Below are 9,559 nucleotides of genomic sequence, written 5' to 3'. Positions count from 1 at the left end.
GATGGGCGAGGGCGCCCGCGCGCCTGCCCGGCGCGCTGATTGGCTGCCGTGACGAGGCCACGCCCCCTTCCATGGGCGCGCCCTCCGCTCACGTGACCGTTCAGAGGTCATATGGGCGCGAGTCACGTGCGGCTCTTGAGAGTTGCCGCCTGCGGGAGCTGGACCGGGACCGGCCCGAACCGAACCGGGGTCAGCGGGGGGCGGAGAGGAGCCGGGCCGGGACCGGGCCCGGGGGCAGCGGGGGGAAGTCGGGTCGGGACCGACTCGAACCGGACTGGGGTCAGCGGGGGGACCGGGACTGGGTCAGAATGGGGCACTGCACCGGGACGAGGAGCAGGACCAGGACCAGGAGCAGGGGACGCTGGGCCGGCACTGGCAGCAGCAGGGTCGGGAGGGTCCCGCGCGCCGGCGGTTTCGGCCGGCGTTCGGTGGTTTCCGCGCAGGGTTCGGTGGTTTTGGTGCAGGGTTCGGTGGTTTTGGTGCAGGGTTCGGTGGTTTCCGCGCAGGGTTCGGCGGTTTCCGCGCAGGGTTCGGCTGTTTCCGCGCAGGGTTCGGCGGGGCCAGGGGCGAGCGCAGCCATGTCAGCCCTGTCCCCGTGTCCCTGTCCCCGCAGATGGGGCTCTCGCTGCTGCTGGCGCTGCTGCCGCTGCTGGGGCTGAGCCGGGCGGCGCCGGCCGCCGACGAGGTCACCTACCTGCCGGGGCTCCCGAAGCAGCCCTCGTTCCGGCACTTCTCCGGGTACCTGTGTGTGGGCCCGGCCAAGCGCCTGCACTACTGGTATGTGGGGCCGGGCCGGCCGGGTGGGCGCGCGGCGGCGCCGGCCCCGCCGCCACCTCGGCCCTGCTGCCCGCAGGTTCGTGGAAGCGCAGAGCAACCCCGAGAGCAGCCCGCTGGTGCTGTGGCTCAACGGCGGCCCCGGCTGCAGCTCCATGGAGGGCTTCCTCAAGGAGCACGGCCCCTTCCTGGTGAGCGGCCGTGCGCGGTGCGCGGCACGCGGCCTCCGCCGCCCCCCCGGCCCCCGCTCCTGCACAGCCGCTCTCTTCCCTCTCCCCAGATCCAGCCTGACGGGGTCACTCTCAAGTACAACGAATACGCCTGGAACAAGGTAGGGGCTGCGCCCTGCCCAGCGGCGGGTCCCCCCGCCGGGGCCGCCCTCCCGTCCCCGTGCAGAGCGGGGCCTGCGGGCGCCTCTGCCACCCGGTGCTGCCCGGGGAGCCCAGGRTAGCGGCGGCTCCGCGCCCCGACGCCAGGCCCTGGGGCGGCCGCCCCGTCCTGCAGCTCCATCGCTCTCCCTGCAGATCGCCAACATGCTCTACCTGGAGTCCCCCGCCGGTGTCGGCTTCTCCTACTCCGACGACAAGAAATATGCCACAAACGACACCGAGGTGAGGGGCCGCCCTGCTTCCCGCTCCCGCGGCCGCGCTGGTTCCTGCCTGGCTCTCTAACCCTGTCTCCCGTCGCCGCAGGTTGCTCACAACAACTACTTGGCGCTGAAGGAATTCCTGCGCCTCTTCCCTGAGTACGCCAAGAACGAGCTCTTCCTCACGGGCGAGAGCTACGGGGGGATCTACATCCCCACGCTGGCGGAGTGGGTCATGCAGGACCCCAGCCTCAACCTGAAGGTGAGGGGCCCGGCGCCGCGGGGGCAGGAGCGGCCCGGCCCTTCCGCGGCGCCGGCTGCCGGGATGTCCCCCCGCTGCGCGGGGCCGCGGCGGAGCCTGCGGGCGCCCACGCGCTTCCCCGGCCCCTGCTGCGCGGTAAACAGGCTCACAGCTGCTTCCTGCCCGCGGCGGAGCCGGGCGGGAGCGCCACGGGCTGCTGCGCTGTGTCCCGCAGGGAATCGCCGTGGGAAACGGCCTCTCCTCCTACGAGATCAACGACAACTCCCTTGTCTACTTCGCCTATTACCACGGCCTGCTGGGAACCCAGTAAGGGGCGCGAGGCCGGCGGGGGCCGTGGGACGGGACACAGCCCCAGGGCCGGGCGGGACCGAGCAGCCCTTTGGGGAACCTCCCGGCCCRGTTTGGGCCACCCCCAGCACTGGGATGGCTCCTGGCCCAGGAATCCCGGCGGATGCGTTTTCCCTTGGCGCTCTGCCCGTGYCCGGGAGCCCACGGGGTGGCTGGGCCCCTGGCCCCGCGGGGCGGCTGCCTCCCGGGTGCTGCGCTCACGTCCTGCTGCTCTGTCCCAGGCTCTGGAAGGACTTGCAGGCCTTCTGCTGCTCCCAAGGGAAGTGCAACTTCCATGACAGCTCCAACCTGAACTGTACGCTCAAGGTGAGGGGAGTCGAGCTCTCCTGCAGCACCCAGCTCTGCTGCCTCTTGATGGATGACCAAGATCCTCAGGTATCTGCTGAGTCCCACATGCTTGTGGCTTGTTGCAGATGGAGGAAATGATTCATATCGTGGAGGAATCTGGTCTCAACATCTACAATCTCTATGCCCCGTGCGCCGGTGGCGTCCCTGGAGACCTAAGGTGAGAGCAGGTCCACAAGGGCCCAGCCCTGTGTTGCTGTCTGTGGTTTGCAGCCCAGGGTCTCAGCTGGCCGAGGGACCTGGTGAACCGGGCAGGACGTCCCTCTGGGAGCGGTGGCCCCTGTGCTGGACRCTGCTCCCCAGTGAGAGCCCTGGGCTCCTCCCGTTGGCCCTTGTSCCTCCGGAGCTTTCAGCTTCTCATGTGCTTGTTTTGGATGCAGGTACGAGGGTGACTATCTCATCACCCACGACCTGGGCAACTCCTTCATCCGGATGCCTCTGAGGTTCTCCTGGCGGCAGGTGAGCCTGGGCTGCGGCACCTCCCGGCCGTGTCCGGCGGCACCATCCGTGGGCAGGAGCGGGCCGGGAGGAGCTGCTCCGTGGGCCGGGCCGAGGTGCCTCCGCTGCAGCGACGCTCCCGGCTCCCCCAGAACCTCTTCCGGATGCCCGTTGCCCGCAAGAAGGTCCGCATGGACCCGCCCTGCACCAACTCCACGGCGCCCAGCATGTACCTGAACTCGGCGGCGGTGCGGAAGGCGCTGCACATCCCCGCCGAGGCGCCCGAGTGGCAGGTGTGCAGGTGAGCAGGGGCGGGCAGCGCGCGGCCCCGCGCCGCAGCCTCCTCACCCGCCGCTCCCCGCAGCTTTGACGTGAACCGCAGCTACAAGCGCCTCTTCATGCAGATGAACGAGCAGTACCTGAAGCTGCTCGGAGCCATGGTGCGTGCGGGAAGGCTGGGCTCCCAAACGGGCTCCCCGGYGGGCCCGGGCTGCTGCCCTGCTCCCTCTGACCGCCCTTGTGCTCCGCAGAAATACCGGATCCTGGTGTACAACGGTGACGTGGACATGGCCTGCAACTTCCTCGGGGATGAGTGGTTTGTGGACTCCCTGTGCCAGAAGGTAAGTGGCAGAAGGGGGTCCGGGTGGTCCCTGTCGCCGGCCTGGAGGGAGCTCCGGGCCAGCCGAGCAGCGGGACAGGAGCCGCTGTCCCTGGCACTGAGGGCCGTCCCTGCCTCTGCAGGTGCAGGTGGCTCGCCGGCCCTGGCTCTACACCGAAGGAGACGAGAACCAGATCGGCGGCTTCGTGAAGGAGTTCACCAACATCGCCTTCCTCACGGTCAAGGTGGGGCGGGCGCCGGGCTCGGCGGGCGCCCCTGTGCAGCGGTGGCAGCGGGCGCAGAGCCGGCCGGGCGCTGCCCGGGGCACAGGGCTGAGCGCTGCCTCCCCTTCCRCAGGGAGCCGGCCACATGGTGCCCACAGACCAGCCCCTCGCTGCCTTCACCATGTTCCGCCGCTTCATCAAGAAGGAGCCTTACTAGAGCGGGCGGCGCAGCGCTCGGGGGCCAGGCCCCTCCTGCACAGCCAGCCCTCCCACTGCTGCTCAGCTGCACCAGGAGTCCCCGGTGCCATGAAACAAACCACTGCCTGGCGCGTGGAGGAGCCCCCGGGGCCCTGCAGGACACCCCGGCCCCGGGCTGGTCACAGGGGAGAGGCTGGGCCGGGCCGGGGGCTCTGTCCTTGCTGGGTGAGAAATCAGGCCCCTGCTGCAGTCTCCTCCTCGCTGTGGTTTCCTGTCTCGCCTCCCCCTCTCCCTGGAGCCCGTTTCCTTCCCCCTTGGGCTGGGAGCTGCACGCACCACTTCCCYGTGCGCGGTGGCCTCGCACGCACGCGGCACCGGCAGCGCCAGGGCCGTGCTCAGCAGCGCTCGCCACGGGGCTGCGGGCACCACGGCACCGCCTGCGGCTCCCCTCCACGCTGCTGCTCCCCTTGCTCGGCTCGGCAAAGGAGGCTGGAATGAAYATGGTACCTCTCTGCCCACTCAGTGCCTGGAGCGTATCCTGCTCTTGGGGACTTGCAATAAACTCTCCGAACAACACCGTTCTGCTCTCATTAACCAGCTCTTTGCAGCTCTCTGCTTTCCCTGCTTTGCTTTCTGGTCCCAGCATTAGAAAGGAGGCTCTGAGGAGGCTCCGCTGCCCATGGAGCTGCCAGCAGAGGCGGGTGCTGATGCGCTGTGCCGGGGAGCCCGACCTCGGGCCCTCTGTGCCCCCACTGCTGCCACGGAGCACTGAGGCTTGGTGCAAAGGAGCTGCTTGCATGTGCAGGGCCAAGGCCCTTGCCCTGAGCCCCTCTGCTGCTCTTCAGGGGGTGCCCACAGGCAGGAAAAGCAGCGGGTGCCCCGTGCCCTGCTGTGCGGGGCCGCCCTGCGAGCAAGGAGGCGGCGCGGAGCGGAGGACACTGCTTTATTGGTGCGAGGAGAGGGGCGCAGCAGGGGTTCCCAGAGCAGCGCTCTCCCCCGTGCTGCCGCCCGCCAGGCGGGCGCCCCGCGGCGTCTGCTCGTGCTGGGGAAGCCGTTTCCTACCTACAGTCTGTGGGTCCAGCCCGTGCGCAGAGCGAGCCGGGCTAGCGCTGCAGCGGCTGCGGGGTGGGCGCCGTGGGCAGGGGGCTGCCGGCGGCAGTCGGCGCTGGGCGATATTTCTCGATCACCTCCCGCAGCCCCTTGGAGAAGTGGAGGTCGGCTCCCACGGTGAGGAATCCCTGCGGACGGGGCAGGATCAGCACGGGGCCGGCCGGAGCAGCTGGCYGCCCCGGGGCCGCTCACGTACCGCGTGGTTCGTGACCACCTCCCGGGTGAAGTCCATGCCCTCTGGCAGCGGGATCTGCACCCCCTTCTTGGTCCGCTCTGCAAGGGGGAGGAAGAGAGGGAGTGAAGGCGGGTGTGGGGGGCCAGGTGTGGTGGGTGCAGGCGCTGCCCCCCTACCATTAATGATGGGCATGATGGTGAGCTGCAGCAGGGTCTTGAGAGGCGCCTGCAGTGAGAAGAGCTGCGGAGAGAGGCCCGGGGTGAGCGCTGGCCGGGGCGCAGGGCCACGCCGGGCGAGCGCAGCGCCCGCTCCGCTCACCGCGAGCGACTCCAGCGCCGACTGCTTGGAGTAGATGCGGAAGCTGCGGGGGGAGAGTGGCCGTGAGCRGGGAGCTGCGGCGTGCCGCCCGCCGCGCCGGCCCCGCCGTTACCGTCTCAGGTCCAGCAGCACCCGCAGGGCCTTCCCGTGCAGGAACACCTTGGCGCTCAGCTTGGTTTCCTGCAAGAGAGGCGGCCTGTGGCTCCCGCGGAGCCGTGGGGATGGCCGGGGCTGCGGCTGCGCCCGGCTCCGGGCTCTCACCATGGCCATGCTGGAGAGCTGCACGGGCGGCCGGCCCGGCGGCACCAGCGAGATGTTGAGGAGGGCCGAGACGGACACAGAGGTGCCCGAGGGTTTGATCACGCAGCGGGGGGGAGCCGACACCTGGAGCTCCAGGCGCAGCGGAGCGTCCACCACCCCGGGGCTCTGCCGGGACACTAGTGAGCGCGGCCGTGCTGCACGCCCGCTGCTCACCGTGCAGCCGGCACCGCGCCGCTCTCACCAGCATGAAGATGGTGCCGAAGAAGGTGGCGCGCAGCAGAACCTCCAGGTCCTTGGGCACCTGCGGGAAGGCGGCGCCGTCCGCGGTAGCCCGTGGGCGGCACCTCCCCGCTCCGCGGCGGAGCCCAGGCCGCCCGGCCGCGCGTGCGAGCCCCGCTCACCTTGTCCCCCTCGAGCTGCATGGCCAGCACGCCCGCCTGGAAGTACGAGTGCATGGCCGAGTCAAAGAAGTACTCGGAGAAGGCGACGTACACCATGCGCTCCATCTCCTTGATCACCGGCTCCACCGCGTGGTTTTCCAGCTCCTGCTCCTCTTTCCCTCGGTAAAAGAACATGCCCTGGGCCCAGAGCGTGCAGAGACCTCAGCGCAGCTCAGCACACCAAGGCATGGGCCAATGTGCTCCAATGGGGGCGGCAGCGGGGCAGGACGCGATCCCTGGTGCTCACCTTGAAATCCAGGTCAAGGGTGTCCGTGGAGACCACGGGATCCCGCAGGAGCGAGTAGTCAATCCCAATGTGCTCGTCCACGTAGTTCCTCACTGCCAAAGAAGCACTGCTGTCACTCACGGCCATAGGGGTTCTGAGGGCCCGCGCTCCGTCCTGCCCCRCTCCAGCTGGATCTGCTCCCTTTTCCCCGAGGCAACACTGACCTGGCACCGTGTCCAGCACGGAGTTGAGCAGCACCAGGCCGGCGTGGTTCAGGGATGGGCAGATCTGGAAGGGAACAGACCGGGCTAGGAGCAGKGCATCGCTGGCCAGCGACGTCCTGACGAGGGCCCGATCCCTCCTCCATCACCCCGGGGAGCAGGGGAGCASCCGGGCGGCTGCCGGGGCAGGGCAGGGAGCTGTTTGCCGCGTGCTGTGTGGCCTGTGCTCTCCGTCCGCGGCTCTACCTGCTGGCTGAGGAGGTATCGCATCCCTGTGATGATGAAGGTGCTCAGGAACTCATAAACCTTCCTGCGGGGACAGGACAAGGTCGCTGGGGCAGCGTCCCCGGCCGGGGGCACGGCTGCAGCCCGGCCCTTCCCCGGCCTGTTTCCTGCGCAGGGAGAAGCAGAGCCCGGGCCGGGAAGCGCAGGGAAGGACAGGGCTGCCAGGGCAGCTCCACCTGAGGGTGCCCGAGAAGCCCGCGTGCATTCTCGCGATGGAGGCGTTGCAGCTCATGTTGGAGATCTTGATGCGCCCGGCCTCGTCCTTGGAGAGCTGCAGCACCGTGTGGATCTGGACGCCRTCCGCGGAGGCGTTGATGGAGCCGATGTCGTAGCTGGGAGCGAGGGGAAGGGGTGAGCGGAGCGCGCGGCTCCTGCGCGCCCATGGGTGCTCCGCACAGCGGGGCCGTGGCGCGAGGCCGGCGCTGCCGCCTGGTCACTCACAAGAACCAGTAGAGCAGCTGGCGGCGGAAGCGCAGGCTGATGGAGGCGTTGATGATGTTGAAGGAGAGGTGCTGCCGGGGCTGGAAGTGCAGGTCGGAAAAGGGCAGGTGCAGATCCAGCACCCTGACCCTGCAGGGGACACGCGGCCAGGGGGTCGGTGGCGCGCGGCGGGGCTGCGCCCGTGCGGGGGGCACCACTCACTGGCTGATGTTGTAGTGGAACTGCCCCTCCTTGCCGTGCAGGTCGGACACCGTGATGTTCTCCAGCTCCTGCTCCACGAAGCGCAGTCCCTCCTGCTTCACTGCAAGGCGCCGCGCGGGCTGAGCGGGTCCTGGGCAGCCCCGCGGCTCTACCCGGCCGCGCACGGGGCCGCGGCCGGTCCCTTACCCAGCTCCAAGCCCTTGGAGGTGATGCGGATCTTGCAGCCGGGCGGGCTGTGCGAGGCTGCCGCCAGCCAGGGCAGCAGCAGCAGCAGGAGGCTGCCGGYCGCCATCTCCCACCTGGGGCACAGGGCAGCTGCTCGCAGAGCGGGGACAGCGCACGGGGGTGGCCCCAGGGAGCAGCACCCCGCAGCCCCACTGCGGGCTCCTCTTTCCCCCAGTCCCCCCCACGCCGCCCAGCTCCACATCACTCGAACCCTTGCATGCAGCAGCCCACGAGYGGCAGAGCCCCCTGCTCCCCGCGGCGGGTGTGGAGCCCCCATCCAGCCCCAGGGATCCGGCACCCCCTGGGGACCCCCCCACGGGCTCTCCCGCCCCGTCCCGCAGCCGGCGCCGCAGGAGCTGGGCCTGCAGCGCCGCAGGGAGCGGAGCCCCGCGCGGAGGGGCGGCCCGCGGCCCTCCCGCCCGGCCCCGCGCAGGGCTGCCTCCCAGGGCCGCGCTGGCTGCGCCGCGGGCAGCACCGGGGCCGCCCGGGCCCCCTCCCGTGGCCCCCATCCCCCCGCGGGTCCCGGCGCCCGGGCCTGGCCCTGACACCCCCTCCGCCCCGCCGGCTGCGGCCCCGCTCGGCGCTTACGGCGCTGGGGTCCCGTCCTTGGCTCCCCGGCGCGGGGAAGCTGGATCACGTGAGGGGGGAAGGAGAACTCCAGCAGCTCCAGGACTTTCTCTGGGGCTGGCTGAGGTTCCCCTGCCTTTATATATCCCACCCGCTGCCACTCCTTGCGAGCCCACAGCTGGGAGGAGACAGCGGGAATGGGGAGGATGCCGGTCCGGGCTGGCCGGGCTGCAGAGCTGACCCCCGTCCCACTGCCAGCACCGGCCCGGTGCGCGGGCACAGGCAGAGCCAGAGCTGAACCGCATCCCCCCGTGCCGGGCACCGTGTCCCCCCGTGCTGGGTACCACATTCCCCCGTGCCAAGCACCGCATCACCCTGTGCTGGGTACCCCCACGGTGGGCACTGCTTCCCCCGCTGCCAGGCGCTGTGTCCCCCCGTGCTGGGTACCGCATCGCGCTGTGCCAGGCACCACGTCCCTCGCTCTTGGGTACCGTGTCCCCCTGTGCCGGGCACTGCATCCCCCTGCACTGCGTGGGGCTCAGGACACGCCGAGCAGGCCCGAGGGACCCGTGTCCTGGGGAGCACCCTCTGCACAATGGGGCCCGGGCAGCTCCGGGCCCGCCGCGAGGGCTGCTCGGGGCTGCGCAGGACGCGCCTGGCCGGGGGGGCCGCCTTGTGCCCGTTTCCGATGGCAGCCCCAGCTCCGGAGGGCCGGTTCCCGGGAGCGCTGGGACCGCTGCGAGGTCTGGGCACAAACGGCGTCCTGGATCTCCCGGGGTCTCTGGTTGAGCCCCAACCTGCTCCATGGGCCAAGGTGCCCGGCACTGGGGCTGCCGGAGCCGCCAGCGAAGCCCCCTCTGCTCTCCGCCCTCCCGACAAGCGGCAGCACCAGGGGAAGGGCCCCGGCCCCGGGAAAGCTCCGTGCGCTGCCCCTGCAGGAGGGGCTCGGGGGGCAGCGCTTGGCGCCGCGGCCGCTCCGCTCGGCTCCGCGCGGGCTCCCGGGCAGGCAGCTGAGCAGCCCCCTGCTTACGCAGCACTTAGCCCTGCAAAGTGCTTTGCCAGCACTGCCTAATTAAACTGACCCCGCGCCCCGGGTGCAGAGGGCAGCCCTGGCGCGGAGCCGCCGCTGGGTCCCTGCCCGGGAGCAGCCGCGCGGGAAGGGGTCGCGAGGCCGAGGGCAGCGCCGGGCCCTGGCAGCCCGCGGAACAGCCGGGACCCCGCGGGCATCGCCGGGGCTCGGGCAGAGCGCGGGGACGGCCCCGGCCGCCCCTCCCGCCCGCAGCGCCAGCCCGGGCCCGTGTCGAGGCGGCCCCGGG

The 9,559-nt window shown here is 70.8% G+C and overlaps 2 protein-coding genes across 2 annotated transcripts; one reads left to right on the top strand and one right to left on the bottom strand.

Annotated features, from left to right (window-relative positions):
* The first annotated feature begins 613 nt into the window (after positions 1-613).
* Positions 614-4,349, top strand: CTSA (cathepsin A). The gene is made up of 14 exons (XM_026042220.1): positions 614-777; positions 854-965; positions 1,055-1,105; positions 1,299-1,385; positions 1,467-1,622; positions 1,837-1,928; positions 2,192-2,276; positions 2,384-2,475; positions 2,696-2,774; positions 2,906-3,054; positions 3,118-3,193; positions 3,284-3,373; positions 3,495-3,596; positions 3,709-4,349. The coding sequence occupies exons 1-14, from the start codon at positions 614-616 to the stop codon at positions 3,790-3,792; spliced, it is 1,419 nt and encodes a 472-aa protein (XP_025898005.1). The 3' UTR covers positions 3,793-4,349.
* Positions 4,350-4,699: 350 nt separating this feature from the next.
* Positions 4,700-7,744, bottom strand: PLTP (phospholipid transfer protein). The gene is made up of 15 exons (XM_026042070.1): positions 7,638-7,744; positions 7,452-7,551; positions 7,251-7,379; positions 6,986-7,141; positions 6,771-6,834; positions 6,528-6,591; positions 6,325-6,416; positions 6,039-6,215; positions 5,879-5,938; positions 5,638-5,802; positions 5,489-5,556; positions 5,377-5,419; positions 5,235-5,298; positions 5,080-5,156; positions 4,700-5,011 (listed from the first exon to the last, which is right to left on the bottom strand). The coding sequence occupies exons 1-15, from the start codon at positions 7,741-7,743 to the stop codon at positions 4,877-4,879; spliced, it is 1,500 nt and encodes a 499-aa protein (XP_025897855.1). The 5' UTR covers position 7,744; the 3' UTR covers positions 4,700-4,876.
* Between the last annotated feature and the right edge of the window lie 1,815 nt (positions 7,745-9,559).

This window comes from Nothoprocta perdicaria, unplaced genomic scaffold (assembly GCF_003342845.1).
Source record: "Nothoprocta perdicaria isolate Ctin4 unplaced genomic scaffold, notPer1 scaffold_3, whole genome shotgun sequence".
In the NCBI taxonomy this organism is placed as follows: Eukaryota; Metazoa; Chordata; class Aves; order Tinamiformes; family Tinamidae; genus Nothoprocta; species Nothoprocta perdicaria.
Note: the sequence above shows the minus strand (reverse complement) of the source record. Positions and strands in the feature narration are given on the sequence as shown.